A 17,859-nucleotide genomic window follows, 5' to 3' on the forward strand; every position below is an offset into this window, starting at 1 on the left:
ACTATTCGGAAGATAGCTCAACCTTGACTGTAATAACATTAAAAATGTTTCCTTGACCTGCGATAAGTAGGTTTAGACAATTTTCTAACTAATTGTAACGTTGACTTATTGCTCTGCCTGGTTGTTGACGAAATGGCGCTTTAAGTGGATCAAAAACATTGCAAATTTAGTGAAATTTCTGTGAGAAAGTCGAAAACCTGAGTCCAAAATGTGGGATGTGCCTTTCGATCTATTTTTCATCTTGGTAATATGGGTTTCGAGGTCACAGCAATACTCAATTACTGGTAAGTATTTAACTAGAATTGGTGTTTTATTTCCGTCATTGCTTAAATGAATTTCTTAATATTTAATCAAATGTTTTTCGATCGATGTTGCATTAAGCGCCTCCATTTTCGCTGCCTTTGTAAGTATCAACGTGAAGACAGAGTTTCTACAGGGTTCAGCTTCGAATTATGGAAGTTAGCATGGAAATACAGCGTGATCAAATAAAATGCCATTGACGCTGAAGATTTTGTTTTACAATGAGCAGTATCAGGCCGCTGATTTAAAGCATCTTCGGGGTCAAAAATTATCTGCTTCTTTTCGACTGTTTTTCCATTGAAATTTTTACAAAAAAACACTTATTCTCAGACTACAATTTATTCAATTCCTAAGTAATTCATAGAACCCAATTTTGTAAGTATTTAAGGGTTCTTTTAAAAAAGCGTTCCTACTAACAAATAAACAAAAACTAAATTCTACCAAATTTTTAGGCCAAAACTATCTAATAAATACTAGAAAATGCAAAATCCCCAACATTCCCACCTACTCACCAGACTTGAACCTCACTAGGGACCCAAAGGTGGAGTGCACCAACTTCCAAACATTACTTACTTACACTACTATAGAAAACCATCAAGCCAAACTGCATATCAACTATGAAGCTGTAGCAAAATATTTTGGAACACCCTATAGCCTCAAATGTTGCTACAGCTATATTTATAGGAACGGTTCGGAAGATTATCCAGATGTCGGAGTAATGTATGAAGAAGTCTGATGAGGTTTCTTTTGAATGTTATAGCGAATTTTAGGGCTTCACGCTGCAAAGAATTCTTCCATTCTCGTGTCCTTAATCACGACCTAGTTTGGGTGTCTTGCAGCAGAGTTCCGGAATTAAGTTTTGACGATATTGTGTATCAAAATGTTCATCAGGTCATCACAGTGCCTCCGGAAATTGAAGAAAAAGCAGAAAAACTGAGACAATCCACCATAAAAAGGCCCATAAGTGTGATGATGATTGTCATAGATTCAATTTCCAGATTAAACTTCTATAGGACCATGCCCTTGACCCGCAATTTCGTCACCAGTAATGGGTTTTATGAGTTTAAGGGTTACAATAAAGTGGCTGATAACACCTTCCCCAATGCCATGGCATTTTTGTCGGGATTAACCCTGCATGAAGCCAACAGCATTTGCAGACCCTCTGAAGTAGATGGACTCATGAATTGCCCTCTTCTTTGGTGATATAGTTTCTCAATGTTTTTGTTAGACGAATTAAAAATCAAAGTTTTAGGTATAAATACAGAGACTCGGGGTATGCTACTGCCTATGCAGAAGATTGGGCACCAATTGGTACTTTCAATTATATGAAAAAAGGGTTCAGGGACAAGCCCACTGACTACTATTACAAGCCCTATATGGATGCAATTACTTACTTAAAATGTCTGAACCAGGATACCATGCCTTTCTGTGCAGGTCCAGAAACTCAAGGTAAATCGCTGCTGGTTTGGCTGATGGAGTAACTTAGTGCATAAACCCTAGGTGATCGCATCTTGAATTTGGCCAAAGGCTTTGCAACAACCCTAAGAAACATCCCATATTTTGGAGTTTTCTGGATGAACACCTTTAGCCACAATTACATCACTTCTCCAATGTCCATGGATTTGAATGTCAGGGACTTTTTTCAGGCACTAAAAAATTCTTCTGTTTTGAATGAAAGTGTAGTCATCCTGCTGAGTGATCATGGGATTAGATTTGGGGATATTATTAACACTACAAGAGGTTTTTACGAGCTGCGCCTTCCCATGCACTATATCTCTCTTCCTCAGTGGTTTAAGAGAGAATTTCCTGTAGAAGTGAGGAATTTTGAGGAGAATACTAAGAAACTGACCAGTAACTTCGATCTGTACATGACATTGCAACACGTTTTGAAAATGTCTGTGGCGAATTACACAGTATCCCCAGTGAGGGCTTGTCCACACTGCAGATCATTTTTCGAAAAAATCCCCGAGAGGAGCTGCGTGGAAGCAGGTTTGGACTTGATTCGATACAAAAAAGAAATAAATAAATTGACAATTTTCAGGAATTCCCTCCATTTGGTGTACATGCAACGTGAATTTTAACGGGCTCATTTATGATAAATTAAATGCTTCCTATATAATGAAATAAATAACTATTTCTCTTTAAAAATGTAACATACAGATGTTAAAAAATCTGACTAGTTTGTGCGACGAAACATGCAAATTAGTGGGTAAATTCTGTGGGCGTGATAAATTTGATAACGCGATTAACATGTGTAGTAATGCGGCTGCTGTAATGCGTTTTTGAATTGTTGTGAAAGTGTGAGTAATAATGTACACAAGTAGCTCCGACAGAGCGATTTGAGAAACAACGGTTGACCAAAATGCAATGATAGATGTGTTAAAATGTAGTGGTCGAAAGAGGATCACATCAGCTAAAGTCTCGTAAGTACCAGAAAACGTAGGTACCACAGAGGGCCAGATAACTGTTATATTACTAGGTAAAAAATTATACTCCTCATTTTAGGATAGTTACGTTATCTCCTACCTTTCCCGCGTTAAACAAGTATTATAGAATCGGGTAATTTTTACTATAAACCTAATTAACATCGCCCTAATTAGAATGAATTTATAATGCTTTCACTCGTTGGTAAATTTCAACAACATAGACATTCTAATAATTTCATTTTGGTTGGAGTTCTATTTTCATCTTCTACACTAATTTCTTTAACTAATTACTACAGCTTCAAAGTAATTAATTAAATTCCCACCCTGCGGGTTTGCTGACAAATACATGTCAACCCATAACGTAATTAGTTTACAGGAAATTGCTGACCAACCCGAATTTCTTGCCAAGGATCGATACATGCGCTACATATATTTATAGTCATAGATAGATAATTACGTTAATAAACCATTTCCCGAATTACAGTTATTGGAGAAGCAGTACATTAATTTTGCATTAAAAAATCAAATTTTAGAATTGTATTTAGGATATTATTGCCATTATCAGAATTGCACGGCGCTATTTAAGCTGTGTATTCTCTAGTATAAAATAAAGAAATAAGTTCATATAAGCATGTGTCAAGTTTCCATCGGTAGCGGAGTTACAGGGTGTTAAAAGTTTAGAAAAAATTGGGTTTTTATTTTATTGCGCTTCATCTACTGCAGATAGAGCTTTCAAATTTTATATGCGTATTAGGTAATAGGTGCTGCTTAATACGAGAGTAGATTGCCTTTAAGTATTATACAGGGTAGGGTATTTTCCGAGGTCGTGGTACATAAAATCCTTTAGAAAAATTTGCTCGTGCGCCACTGATGTATGTTAATTTTTTTTTAAAGATCTTCAATCCACGACCTAAATTATCTCTCTTCATTTTTATCCGAATTCCGTTTAGTTTCTTCATAAATTAATTAATTTATAAATTCACTCAAATTTACAGATCCCACGATGTTTCAGAATTGCACGACACTATTTGAGGTATATATTCTCTAGTACAAAATAAAGAAGAAAGTTTATAAAATATGTTTTAAGTCAATTCGCTATTGAGATACTGGGGAATAAAGATATTTATTAAACAATACAGCATTTATGTCCCAATATCTCAATAGTGAATTGACTTAGCATATGTGCTTTTATGAACTTATTTCTTTATTTTGTACTAGAGAATACACAGCATAAATAGCACCGTGCAATTCTGAAACAGCCTGTACATATACCTTGGAAAAATATGTCAACAATTTCTGCGTGGAATATTAACCCTGACATTACCACTTTCCTGATGTGTACATAGAGACGAAATGATTTATGATGACGAAAACAACATTTTAGCGGATTAGTAAATTATTATTATTCATTGAAGCTTCGTGGGAATTTTAAACTTTATAATAGATATTGAGCTTAATTGTATGAATTTATATTACTATACAGATATAACATTATATGTATATAGGTTATTCTAAAGTTGTCTTGGGTTTATTGATATTAACGGATACACTTATGATTTTGCTTGCGGATAATAGTGCTGGTGAGCCACTCGAAAGAAAGAGGACCTTCTGGATTCGGGGCGCTCTTAAGTACTAAACTAAGGGTAATTAAAACAGTGTCGTACCCTGGCTAGAAGGCAATTACCGACTTATGACACCACCTGAGTCGTTACCGTGGTACTGATGCCGACAAAAGCCGACAAAGGGCGGCTATCTTTTCCCACAAGTACCGACAAAGGGTGGTTAGACGTTAATCATAAAATAGCAGGATCGCATGAAGGTAACGATTGCGAAACCCTCTTAATAACTTAATCTTAAACGAAAATACTTCTAACCAGGTTGCGACATACATAGGCGTCCTATAAGGGCAACATCAGCCCCCTCACAACTCTTTCATCTTAAATTAACAGACCTAACTTATTTACAACTGAAAGACCTCCGATTGTGCCTCGACTTTATCGTAAAAATGGAGAAGTCTTTACATATGTACAAAAGGGTTAGATCTATTCGACCTAAGAATCCCACATGTATATTATTACATATCGTCATTTATAATGTTATATTACCTTATACACGGTATTTCACAAATTATGGGACAAATTTTACCGACATATGCACTATTAGAGAAGAAGTCCAATTGTCCAAAAAAACTTGATAAAAGTTCTACAGATAACGAGATATAAATCAACAAAAAGTTTATTGATTATATTAGACCTATTCCATATAATATATCCATTTGACCTTATTAAAGTTAATACTTTACATGCAAAATGACAAAAAAACCCATTGTCATAAGCGTATCATTTTAAATGTACAGAATGGCAAAGTTACACAATTTTTCTCACATTTTGCGTTTAATTTTTATGATTTTATTTTTGCTTAGATTTATTGTTATTTTAAAAAAATTGATTAAATGTTACAAATTGCTTCAAATAGTTGATAGCTGAGCAGGATAATTATTTGTTTCTTTACTTCCTTTACGTTCTTGATTTGTATCGATAGATATTTTTGAAAATTGTACGAAAACAGTGAAAGATACGAAAATACCGTAAGGGACCAAAAAGCAAAAGAATTAAAGGAATTTAAATTTGGTATAAGAATTTATACAGGATGTTCCAAAAAATATACGAAGCATAAAATAGTAGATGATTCAAGAAAATATAACACCCTGTATATGGCCGCCGACGGTTTTGACATTTTGTTGTAGACGGTCTCAAAGAAAATAAGTGTACAAAATTTCAAAAATTTAACTCAAAGCATACGTGAGAACAATGCATGTGAGGAAAAATGTGAAACTTTACCATCCTGTAGAGCGAAAATGGTGCGTTTTTGACCATGGATTTGTTAGCATTTTTTAGTTATTTTGCAAAGTACTATCGCTCCCTGAAATATCTCTATTGTAATATGTTACACCCTGTAGAGTGTTAGTTGCTGAAAATAAATTGATTCAAAATTGGATAAAAAGATTAATTATATTTTTAAAAATTGGCTTCAATCACGAACGAAGAGGATATTTCTTGGTAAATTTGAACATAATTTATTAAAATCTGCACTCTTATCCACACTAGTACCTGCTTTTCAAATGTAGGTATCGGCAATCGCTATACAGGACAGATTTCCGTTCTTATGTAAGAGTTTTTTAAAGAATTTAACATTTTTTTTCCATCTACATCTTCTTGATAGATTTGTCTCTTCAATCATTATAATTGCCCTCAATATTAAATTTCAATTATTATGTTCAGCGTTGCAATTCCTTTTTCCCACTCTGATTATTGTATGATCCTCTCACATTTGCACCAGATTGATTAGTAATCGGTGTGGGGAAAGATAGTTGCAACGTTGAAAATGGTAGTTGAAGCTTGATATTGAGGGAAATTATGCTGACTGATCAAAAATCAATAAAAAAATATATCATTCAAAATCAAAAAGTACGTTGCGAAAATGTTTGAAATCTATGGAGAATTCATACCTTGGAAGGTAAATCTATACTGTGTTTACTTAATCATTAAAACTGACAATGATCCTGCTTGGGAATGGCAATATTTAGATTAGATAAAATTTAAAAAACTTGTATGAATTGCGTTTATAAAGCATAACTAAGCAATAGACATTATTGTTAAATCAAAATCGTACACAAATCACAACGTTAAATGCAACTTTCACTTAATGCAACTATTTACTGTGTTTTCATTAAAAAATTTCAATATTAATATATTATATTGATTTATTGATACCGTAACATATCATGTAGCATAAGTGTTAAAATGAAATAATATGTGGACTAGTTATCTGTGTGAAGTGTATAATCGATATGATAAAACAAAAGTATACTATATGTCTATGTATGTGTTAGAAGTAACATAAAAATTATGTTACGTGCAAGGTACAAGATTAGCAGGCTACGTAAGTTATTCGTATTATTTGTATTATACATTCACTTTCACATGAAATGCACCACTCAGTAATAATAATAATTAAGTCTTGTAATTTTGGCAAAATAATGCTTCATAATAGAATATCAAATGATCAGACTTTCCGTAAAAAAGAAAGAATGCTAGTGGTTTTTTTGTCATCGACCTATTAGATTTTTTATTCAATTTTAAATAAATAAAATAATACTTACATGGAAATATCAGTTTATTTTGTTGTTGAACTGTGAACAAGACATCTCAAAATGCCCCCAGTGAGACAGCGTCGAAATTTTTCCCACGTTTCGGATTTTGATAGAGGGCGAATTATCGGCATGAAGGAGGGTGGACTTTCTTTTCGTGAGATTGCCCGAAGAATGAATCGGAACCGCACCACGATTGCGAGAATATGGTCTTCGTGGTCTGAAGAGAGAGTTCAACGACATCGTCCAGCTGGACGTCCTCCCCGTAGCAGCAACGCACGTGAAGATCGACTTCTTAGACGGATGGCCATTGGTGATCGATTTCAAACAACAATGTCTGTTGCAGTAGATTGGATGGGAGCTCTAAATCGTCGGGTGTCGATGGCAACAGTTTACAGAAGAATTTCGTCTTTTGGCTTGCATTCATACCGCCCAAATCTACGACTGCCACTAACCGCCCAACACCAAGCTTCCAGATTGGCCTGGTGTCAAGAACGAATTGATTGGAATCATGAGTGGAACAATATCGTCTTCAGTGACGAGTCGCGATTTTGTTTATGGATCAATGATGGTCGTAGAAGAGTCGGACGATACCGAGGTGAAAGAAGAAATTTGCAATTTTCTGAAAGGCGCCACACAGCTTTAACACCTAGTGTTATGGTCTGGGGTGCGATATGTGTTGGCCGAAGATCTTCTCTTGTGTTCGTTCCAGGCACCCTAAACGCACGTCGCTACATTGACAATGTTCTGAGGCCAGTATTAGTACCTTTCATGCAATCTTTACCAAATGGCATTTTCCAATAGGATAATGCAAGACCACATAGTGCAAACATTACTCGACGATACCTGGAAGAAGCACAATTGGAAATACTGCCTTGGCCTGCACGATCACCGGACCTATCGCCCATCGAACATCTTTGGGATATGATGAGTCGCCGTCTTCGAAATTTACCGAGGCCTTCAAACAATGTGGATGACCTACGACATCATCTTGAGGTAGCATGGAATGAAATACCCCAGGAAGATATTGATCATTTGTTGTAAAGCATACCGCGAAGAGTACGTGCTTGCATTGCCGTACGAGGCGATGTCACTTATTATTAATTTTTTCATTATGAAATGTTGTATCTTTTAACTGAAAGTCTGATAATTTGATACTCTATTATGAAGCATTACTTTGCCAAAATTATAAGACTTAATTAATATTATTACTGGGTGGTGCATTTCATGTGAAAGTGAGTGTATTACTGTTAAAGCACAATATACAGAGCAACTAAGAAACTTACCCCTAGAACCTAAATATTCAAACATGTCGAGCTTATATTTGAGCTATTCAATGTTGCTGATTTCATCCGGGGGATCTAGACAAGTACTATAGAACGGACAAACCCTTTTCTCGGGGAAACTTCCTCCTTGGGAGAAAAGCCTTCCAGGACGAAGTTCTCCTTACGTATGAAGAGACTGCGCGAAAGAAAATCAGTCAAGGAAAAAAATAGGAAATTCTCATCTACTCCGACAGTCAAGCGGTCGTACGGGCTGCATGCAGAAGCAGGATGAATTCAAAAATGTTCTTGCAATGCAAAACCGTCTTCAGGAACCGGTGATGTCTTGGTCAGGTTTGGTTTCCAATCTCGCTTCGACGGACCTCGACCATATCTTCTGTAGTGCAACGGCGAAAATTTCGCTTATTGACCAAGTAATTAAAGTGAACTTTATCACTCACAAAAAGAGTTTGTGATATCTGGTTGACGATGCCACAAAGCTTCGACAAAATTCAGTATGGCACTGTTTCTCTCATTCAGCTAACGCCTGAACTGCTACTAATTTGTACGGATGAAATTCGATTTTGTGCAGAATTGTAGGGATACTGGTTGAAAGAAAAGTTAACGCTGCATGTCTCTAACCGCCGATTTGGCCTTCAAGAGATATCACTTGAATTTGTTCTTGATTGTCGGCATTTTTTTTTAATTTGAGTTCTCAGCCCTGAAAGGGGCAGTTAAAATTCACCATGGAAGTCCCAGTCAATATCCTCTTGATTTTTTTCATGGATTTTGGGAGTGTTGCATGGTTTGGAGTACTCGATTTTTGCGTCCTGCTTCGGAGTAATTAAGCGGAAGTTCGATAACCACGGTGAATTATTTATGTCCGGCAAAACATCGTCTTCTTTCAAGGACCGAATATGTTATTTTCAGGGGATATTGCCTTTTTTTTACTCCACAGTCCCTTAATACCACCTTTGTCTATGCGAACGTTCATCACTTTTCATTCACTTTTAAACGAAATATAGAAGTGACAATTTGCACATATCACACGGAAATCCGTTGTATTTGCAGCAATATTTTATCTCGTCTTAGATTATTCAATACAATCATTAAATAATGCATTAAACAAACTTAATAGCATTAAAGCAATTTCAATAACAACGGAAATAATGTGTTACAAGGACGACAAAAATTCAGTTGCTAAACTAATAATGGCGTGGTGTAAAAAATAAAATCGCGATAGTAAACAGTCGAAGCGTACATCTTTTTAATGATAATTAATAGTTACCGAGAATGAAGGTCAAGTATTATATATTAGTTTCGCTGTGGGAGATGAACTAGAAGGGTCGGGGTGAGGTCAGGTTCAGATACTAATAAGAATCTATTTAAAAGGTTATCTTTTCGCCTTATTAGTCCCCTGCGTAAATTTCGACACACTGCATTAGTGAAATGAGATAAATCTTGCAAACATTCTGTTATCTAAATTTTATTTATTATTTATTGAAAGAAATAAATCCTGAACTTAAAAAAACTTTGAAGAAGCTCAAATCAAGTTTCGTGAAAATAATAAAAATACTAATTTTCCAAATTAAGTAATCCCATAAGAGAATAAAATTTGATTTTATTGTGATAATAAAACTTCCAAATCTAGTTATACACGGTGGAACACATCATCGTGAAGGTATTTCAGGGGGCGATAGTTTCCTGCAAAATGATAAAAAGTTGCTCATAGACCCTTGATCAAAAACGCACCATTTCCGATATAGAGGAAGGCAAAGTTTCACATTTTTTATCATATTTTTCGTCTATCTTCTGTAATACCTTCTACAATAAAATGTCAAAATCGTGAGTGGCCATATACAGGGCGTTATGTTTTTTTGAGTCATATACTATTTTATGCTTTGCATATTTTTTGGAACATCCTATATGAATTCTGATTCCAAATTGAAATTCCTTCTTCAAATCTTTAGCTTTTTGGTTTCTTGCAATATTTTCGTCGTTTTCGTAGAATTGGCAAACATATTTATCGATGTAAATTAAAAATGTAAAGGAAATATATAGTAAAAGAAATCAAAATAAATCTAAACGTGAATGTGATATGAGTAAATGTGAGAAAATATGTAAAACCTTGCCCCCCTGGACATCGAAAATGACCCGCTTTTGACCATGAGTATTCTAACATTTTAAAATTATTTTGCACAGTATTATCGCCCCTTGAAGTATCTCCATGATAATGTCTTACATCCTGTATGTAGAATCACTAAAGTGAGTTCAAATTATTTTAGTGTCTTTCAAATTCTAATTATCCACAATTGGCTACCGAAAATTTTTAATTTATCCAACTACTACAATTTAACACAACGTCATTTTACTTAATTATACGTTACCAATATAAAATATGTATAAAGTCCTGTCCCAGTTTTAGTTCCAGAAAGTTTGATCAATATAACGGTCTGAAGCTTCCGGATATTTTGTAATTCATTGTATGGAAAATGATAAACCAGGTATTCTAAATAGAAGGAAGAAGGTTTCATCAAAAACATTGATGCAAAATCGCGTGATATGTACAGGGCCCTACGAAGATCTTCAGTCCTTCCACTCCCTGAAATCCTCAGAATCTGCTGTCAAGTTGAACGCATATATGAGCCTCACAAATCTGCCAACATGACACCACTTCCAGGCGGTCTCATTTCCGCGATTTCAAAAATCTATTTATTCGTACATTGATCTCTAGCAGTTTTTTAGATATTAAGCCCAAACAATGGGAAAAAACTTAAAGAAATCCCTACCTATTGTGAATGTGCCCGGACAACCAACTAAAAAAGTTTCAGCAACGGTCATAAAGCCTTGAACTATGTCGAAACAGACAGAAAAATGTGTCTGCAATCAAATGCATTTGAAAAGAAATACAAAACCATTCCATAAGAGGCAATGCTAAAAACATGTGGAAAGTGCGACCTCAATAGAAAAAAATAATATAAGAATCACTTTTCAGAAGCTCGTCCTTTCGGTTCTCGTTATGCAAGATTTAATTCGTGCGCCAATGTGCTTAGATTTATAAACGTTATTACATGATAGCAAATGAAGAAAAAGTGGCGCGAAAATGGTAGCTACACTGATTGAATTCTCCTTCAAAATTTGAATGATCCATTATTGAGATTTCAACGATATAGCCTTGCACGTTAAACAGCTTTAAACTTCTTTTTCAAACAACAAATGTGTATTCTCGCCCATGGATTTATGAACCATCCCGTAGATTACTCTAAAAACGGTATCAATTCGCTGATCTACGCGCAGACTCCCTTTATTGATATTCGCCGATTTCATCCCTCGCTGGCATTCATTCGGACAGAATTCTCCCTCCCATGATGAAGCGCTTTTAGTTATTTCACCCCCCTCTGAAACCACCGACTCGAAACCATCATCAAGAACTAATAATCAAGGTTACCAGTAACATACAAATCATGAAGAAGATTGCCAAGTTTCTCATTAGAATAACTATCTTCCGGGGATCATATTTCACCATCAATGAAGTCATTTTATGTTCGTTATTGGGTGGCAATAAATTAGTACCTTTAGTTGATTGTGTTGGTTCTTTACTGCAAATTATGGTAAGTACCAATGTAGAGAAGAATCATGAAATTTTTAAGTGATGAAGTCAAAAGTTTGCTAGATGCTATTCAGACATTTTTTGGAATATACTGAAGAAATTTAGTGTCAATTACTTAGTTGATAAGGGAGCTACTAGGACTTTCTGTGTAAAAACATTTCAAATTCTAATAGAGCCAAGAGGTAATGAACATTTAGCCAACTTTTTTGAATTAAACTAAGCGCCAGATGAAGTGGGACAGAGAAAAGCGGACTTTGGCTAACTGTAGCTTCGACATTTCTTCCCGATGTTGGATTTTTAGCCAAAGATCGAAAGAAAAAAATCCTCGGTATGTGTCATTGATGTCGACTATTTTTTGCAGTTTCTCCTAGTCGTTATACATAGTAGTTATACAGAGTGTCAACAAAGTCTTTAGTAGTTAAAAAAAATGAAATACCACTTTCCTTATCACTTTTTTTTCATTTTTTACTTAGGCAGTATATTCGTATAACTCATTGGTGTTCCCAAAATTATTTATTATAGAGGGCGATTTAAGAAAATTTATAAATTCGACAGTTTAATACATTTACAACGGTTAGAGATTAAACGCTCAACAAATATCGGTACCTTCTAAACAATCATCATTCAATCGTCTTCATAAAAATCATGCTTTCTATCTTTGGCTGAAAATCCAACATTATCAGTGAAACGTCGAAGTTATAGTGATTAAAGTCAGGCAAGTTTTCAATTGTCCCCTTTCATCTGGCACTTAGTTTAGTTAAATTATAATCAAGATTGAGATTTTTTCTTTAACTAAAACAATTGCATTTAAAAATGAAAATTACCTCATTCCTGTTGTTATTGTTTCAATTATAAACAACAATTAAAAGTGCTTTAATAATAAAATGAAGATGTTTATGCGAATTTTCTTTCAGGCATAAAAATGCACGAAGCTATACCTAATACTACGTGGAAGAAAATTATTTTAGTTATGCTGATCACTGCAAGTGTTTTGATTACTATATCCTACTACGATTATGCCAAAATACTTAAGTATCAAGTTTTATTGAATACAAATATTACCAGGATAAATGTATCTGTAGAAATAAATGCTGTTACTGAAGGTAAGTATTAATATAGACCCACTTGGTAAGTACTGAAGTTTACTGGCAATTTTCACTGCTTTTCTCTTAACGGTAATTTACAATATAATGTTTTTCAAACGTTGTTTTCCCAAACGTTTCGCAGAAATTGTCTTTTATCGATTTTTGAGAATTTTTAGAAATTCCCGGTGTCGATGATACCCCGCTCTATTTGATTTTGAAGATTCAAATAATACCGGCTAATGGAAATTGAGGCTCCAAAAGGTTTATAAACTGGTCCCTGATAGGTTATTAGAATTTCAAAAACATTGTAAGTTTGTATTATTGTAATTTCTCTTTTAGAAAGATCTCGGTTCAGTTTGTGAAAACTTAATAATTAAAGTAAGAGAGTCTGCAAGATTTGTGTGAAGCTATTTTAATTCAAAACTTTTGAGAAACCTTTGTTTATATACATAAATTTTTTGATTAAAGTTAGGCTATTCTAAGGGAGTTGTTTAAGAAGTCATTCGAAAGTTTGATAGGGCAAGAGTGCGGTCTACCAGCATGAAAAATATATACTTTAAATTTCAACACCACTTGATCCGTGTATTGATTAAAATCAGTACTCAATAGTCGATATTTTGATATCCTGCTTAGTACCAGAAACAGTTAACTTTAATCCTTATCGATCCGTTATGCGGAAACCACCTTGTATAGTAATAGATACTAAAAATAAAATATTCGTAAAAAAAGTTTTTTTCAAGATACGACTCACGCTGCTGTGGCAACTTCAGAGATTCCTAAGACTTCTGAAGGTAAATTTTCCTTTTATAATACTTCAGAAGAAAACGTTTTAAAAATCACTTTCCAGACAAAAACTACTTAATATCAAGTTCAAAGTGTAAGATCGTCAACCTGGACGTCTTTACCTCGGATGCCAAAAAGTATTTCAAACCGCTGAAGTACAAGAGCTGCACCAAAAATGAGTTATTAACCTACGTGACAAAGCGAGACAATATTGCAACGGTTCATGTGAATCCTGAAATCATCCCCCAGTATACCAATAATACTCTATCTTGTTGTTATTCCGATGTCAGCAGGAGCGACTCACCGAAAAATCCTGACGATTCTATTAAGTAAGTTTGTTGAATCACGTCTAATAACAAGAAAATATATTGTAGCGATTTGTGGGTTCTGGATGGTAACAATTCGATATATCGGCATAAAGAATTCTTCGATTCCCGAATATTCCCCAATTTCTCGAGCAGTTTGTTTTACCAGCAATAAATCAGGCGCTTTCGTAAAGCTTCGTTCCGAAAGGTTTAAAACTTTTTTAGCAATGTCTTGAATTTATTTTAGGACTAGCCAGTGCAAAGACTTTCAAAACAACACCACAATTACCCAAGATGCCATTGTGATTCGATGTACAGATAAAGGAAAAAAAGTCTACGAAAACGTCCATACCTCCGTTAGGATAAATTCAAACGTCCAAAAGAAGATGAACTTCTATGACAATAGTATCAACAATAGTAACAACAACAGTAACAACAAACCCGTAAACGTTCTTTTCATTGGAATAGACAGCATTTCCAGGCTTAATTTCATCAGGGCTTTGCCCTTAACTTATAAGTACGTGGAAGACCAAGGATGGATTTCTCTGAAAGGGTACAATAAGATGGATGACAATACTTTCCCGAATCTTATGGCCATATTTACCGGTCAGAATTAAGTCATTATTAAGGGTAATGTGTTCTAATGATGGGATTATAACAGGATTTAATCAAACAACAGCCTATAAAGTTTGCAAGCCTAAAGATTCAGGATTTTTGGACAAATGTCCCATGCTGTGGTACAAATATCGGGATTTAGGGTATATTACTGGATATGCTGAGGACGCGGCTAGCATAAGCACTTTCAACTATGTTAAAAAAGGTTGGCATGTTAAGTAATATTGGAATAGTTATAAAGTTGCAGGCAGGACTCATGAAGGTTCTAGTCCTCGCGTATGACTCGCCCTGAAATGTACTTGGCTCGCTTAACAAAATACTACTTACCGATATTGTAATGTAAATATCTATTTTTACAACCATTCAGAAAGTATGCATTTTCTGTTTGATTTTTCTACTTGAAAATAAAGCTTTGTTGGTAAAAATCACGATGTTGATCTAAAAAACCGACAAACCCATTTTCCGATCTTAGTTATTTTGTTTCTGATATATCTGTCGGTGCAATAATACTGTAAAACTTGTAAAAACATCAATATCTTTAGAAACGTATTTATAGCATTGTTTTGTAAAATGAAAAATAAAATATAAAATACGAATAAAGCAGCCAAACTTCCAGAGCTTGTAGATCCTAGGGCCAGTAGGGTTTTGCAAGGTGAGCTAATTTACTCGGCTCACCTTGCAAAACACTACTCTTCGGTCTTGTAATGTAAATGAATAAATACTTCAATTGCTCAAGCTGAGCCCATGATTTCCTAATTTTTCAGGTTTTATAAAACCCCCAACCGACTATTACTTTCGCCCATATGTAATGGCTACAGAAAAACTGGACAAAGTCAGCGTAAGCTCAATGGCCTTCTGCACAGGTCCTGAAACTAGCGGGGAACGGATACTTAATCTTATTAGAGATTTCGGAGACACCTTTAAGGGCTATCCTCATTTCGGATTCTTTTGGATGAATACTTTTAGGTACTTTGACAATCAATTTCTCACTTTCAAAAGTAAACATAATAACATTGCTGCTTTAGCCACAACGAAATCAGCACCCCTACAATGATGGATCAAAAAATAAAAAACTTCCTCATAGACCTGGACAAAAAAGGAGTCACCAACAACACCCTGATAATTTTCCTCAGTGATCATGGAATTCGCTTTGGTGATATTCGGACTACCGAAACTGGATGGCTGGAGGAGCGTTTACCATTCATTTACTTTGGTTTCCCTCCATGGTTCAAGAAGCGTTTTCCTACACAGTACCAAAACTTCCAGCTCAATGTAAACAGACTCACCACCCCTTATGATCTGCACATGACTCTACAACACATCTTGACCATGTCTGGACTTAATCACACCACTACGCCTAGTGATGCTTGTCCTAAATGTGTCTCCCTATTTGAGGAAGTACCAAAGGATCGATCTTGCGAAGAAGCAGCCATTAGTCAGCATTGGTGCACTTGCGCTGGCTACACCAAGATCAAACTCGAATCTAAAGCTGAGAAAAAAGTCACCCAATTCTTCCTTGATACGATTAGTAAGATCATCCAGAAGTACGTGCATTTGGGGAGTGATAAATGCTCCAAGTATACGGTTAATGACGTGAGTATAAGTGTGTCGCAGAAGATGTCGTACGAGAAAACTTCGTTTCTTTTGGTGATCATGAAAACGTATCCAAAGGCTATATTTGAAACTACTATAAGTTATGTTGACGATATAATGAATAGCACTTTGAAAATGGGGGATGTAAGTAGGTTGGATTATTATGGGACTCATAGTTATTGCGTGACTGATGCGTATGTGAAAAAATACTGCTATTGCAGATAAATTGTGGCGGAGGTTGGAGGTAAACTTAAAGTGCTCGTTCCATATACGAAAAGTTCAAAATATATTATTCTCGAGATTCTAAATTGTAATTTTAAAATTAATGGGAGGAACTTTGATGAGTAATGAACCCTATTTAATCTAAAAGTAAATAAAATAATAAGAAATCTTGGGAGAGGCTTAAGCGATTTCAACGATTAAAAAAGATTAAGAAAAATCAATTCATGAGTGGAAATTTAAACATGAATTGGAAAGTCAGAGATAAGAATATTTTCTAATCAACAAAATAGGCCAAGCCATTTCGCAAGTATCAAATTTTAAAAGCTTCTCAAATAAAGTTGGTCCCATTTGTTTAGAATGGCAATTTGGCATGCCTAGTTTACGTTGTGCAGAGAATGAGAATTTTTTCCACATCATTCTTCCGACATTCGTGTTTAAAATCATGGCTTAAAACTACAAAATAATCTAAAATATTCTGTATTATTTGTGTTTGAAAACTATATAAACATAAACAAAACTACAGAACTATAGAATGAACGCTTCAAATAACGCATTTTAAGGGCTCAACGGTTCAGTATTTGTCTTGGTATTTGTATGTTGTTAGTACAATGATCACCGTTGATATTCTTGTTAAAAAGGTATTCTGTTATAGCAATTATGTTGCAACATTACTTATATGGATTATGTACGTTATTTTCGAAGTGCCTTAACGTTATTTAACCAAGAAACAGAACACACCTAAAGGACCTATAGTTGATGTATATTTATTTTAAGCCTTAGTAACCCACTTAAGTTTTGTACTTTCATACAATTTTTTAGCAAAGCCAAAGCACTAGATTAATTACTGTCCTCTAGATGATTGATTTGAGGTTTAGGACATATCATTGTTTCGCAAACTCAGCTCTATAATTCAACTATCTCTTGCATGTCAATTTTCACTACTTTAAAGGTTTATCACTACATCCTATCATTATGTAATTTAGAGACCGACATTTTATCAATCAACTTAAGTAATTTTTATTTTTTAAGACTTAGGTAGAAGGTAGAATTAGTTGATATATGGGTGTGCATTATTCGATCTGTGATATCATTCCAAACCTGTTAGTTGAACGTCTCAATTGGTGCCAACTCAACTTTTGTCTTATATTAAAGCGGGTTCATATAAAATTAATTTTACCGACAAAAAATTTAATTAAAATTCTTGTTTAAAGGTACAATTTTTTCCCCACCAGATTATAGAATAACTGGTGTTTGACTATTGATATAAAACAATAATTTCTACATGAATTCCTATTATTATATTTTCTTTATTGACGTTGCCAATATGTATACTTAAATACTTAAGTAAAAAGATATTAGCAGAAATGGAGTATTCCCAAATAATTGATCAAAACAATGTTAATTAATATTTAGCTTTTTAAATTTAAGAGACAGTCTAGTCAAGTCCTAACAGTATTGTTGTTCTACTATTATACAACCAAAATATATCAGTATACATTACAGAAACA

The 17,859-nt window shown here is 34.6% G+C and overlaps 2 protein-coding genes across 3 annotated transcripts; both read left to right on the forward strand.

Moving 5' to 3' along the window:
* Positions 1 to 131: 131 nt before the first annotated feature.
* On the forward strand, positions 132 to 2,621 carry LOC136413544 (uncharacterized). Its single transcript, XM_066397160.1, has 6 exons — positions 132 to 284; positions 753 to 1,020; positions 1,071 to 1,499; positions 1,553 to 1,749; positions 1,801 to 2,289; positions 2,342 to 2,621. Exons 1-6 carry the CDS (start codon positions 209 to 211, stop codon positions 2,425 to 2,427), a joined length of 1,545 nt encoding a protein of 514 aa, XP_066253257.1. The 5' UTR covers positions 132 to 208; the 3' UTR covers positions 2,428 to 2,621.
* Positions 2,622 to 6,619: 3,998 nt separating this feature from the next.
* LOC136413536 (uncharacterized) lies at positions 6,620 to 17,857 on the forward strand. Of its 2 annotated transcripts, none has more exons than XM_066397147.1 (8): positions 6,620 to 6,668; positions 12,663 to 12,851; positions 13,574 to 13,624; positions 13,681 to 13,945; positions 14,169 to 14,527; positions 14,583 to 14,741; positions 15,301 to 15,502; positions 15,562 to 17,857. In XM_066397147.1, the coding sequence occupies exons 1-8, from the start codon at positions 6,635 to 6,637 to the stop codon at positions 16,352 to 16,354; spliced, it is 2,052 nt and encodes a 683-aa protein (XP_066253244.1). In that variant the 5' UTR covers positions 6,620 to 6,634; the 3' UTR covers positions 16,355 to 17,857. The 2 variants fall into 2 exon arrangements, with proteins under 2 accessions (XP_066253244.1, XP_066253245.1); XM_066397148.1 differs by lacking the exon at positions 6,620 to 6,668 and adding an exon at positions 11,360 to 11,749.
* Positions 17,858 to 17,859: the final 2 nt, after the last annotated feature.

Source organism: Euwallacea similis, chromosome 14 (assembly GCF_039881205.1).
Source record: "Euwallacea similis isolate ESF13 chromosome 14, ESF131.1, whole genome shotgun sequence".
Lineage (NCBI taxonomy): Eukaryota > Metazoa > Arthropoda > Insecta > Coleoptera > Curculionidae > Euwallacea > Euwallacea similis.

Coding starts and splice junctions, on each gene's coding strand:
- LOC136413544 (XM_066397160.1), top strand. CDS start 209: ATGTGGGATGTGCCTTTCGATCTATTTTTCATCTTGGTAATATGGGTT. Junction 1,021..1,070: donor TATCCAGATGTCGGAGTAAT/GTATGAAGAAGT, acceptor AGCGAATTTTAG/GGCTTCACGCTGCAAAGAAT. Junction 2,290..2,341: donor GAGGAGCTGCGTGGAAGCAG/GTTTGGACTTGA, acceptor GACAATTTTCAG/GAATTCCCTCCATTTGGTGT.
- LOC136413536 (XM_066397147.1), top strand. CDS start 6,635: ATGTTACGTGCAAGGTACAAGATTAGCAGGCTAC. Junction 12,852..13,573: donor AATAAATGCTGTTACTGAAG/GTAAGTATTAAT, acceptor GTTTTTTTCAAG/ATACGACTCACGCTGCTGTG. Junction 14,742..15,300: donor TTTCAACTATGTTAAAAAAG/GTTGGCATGTTA, acceptor CTAATTTTTCAG/GTTTTATAAAACCCCCAACC.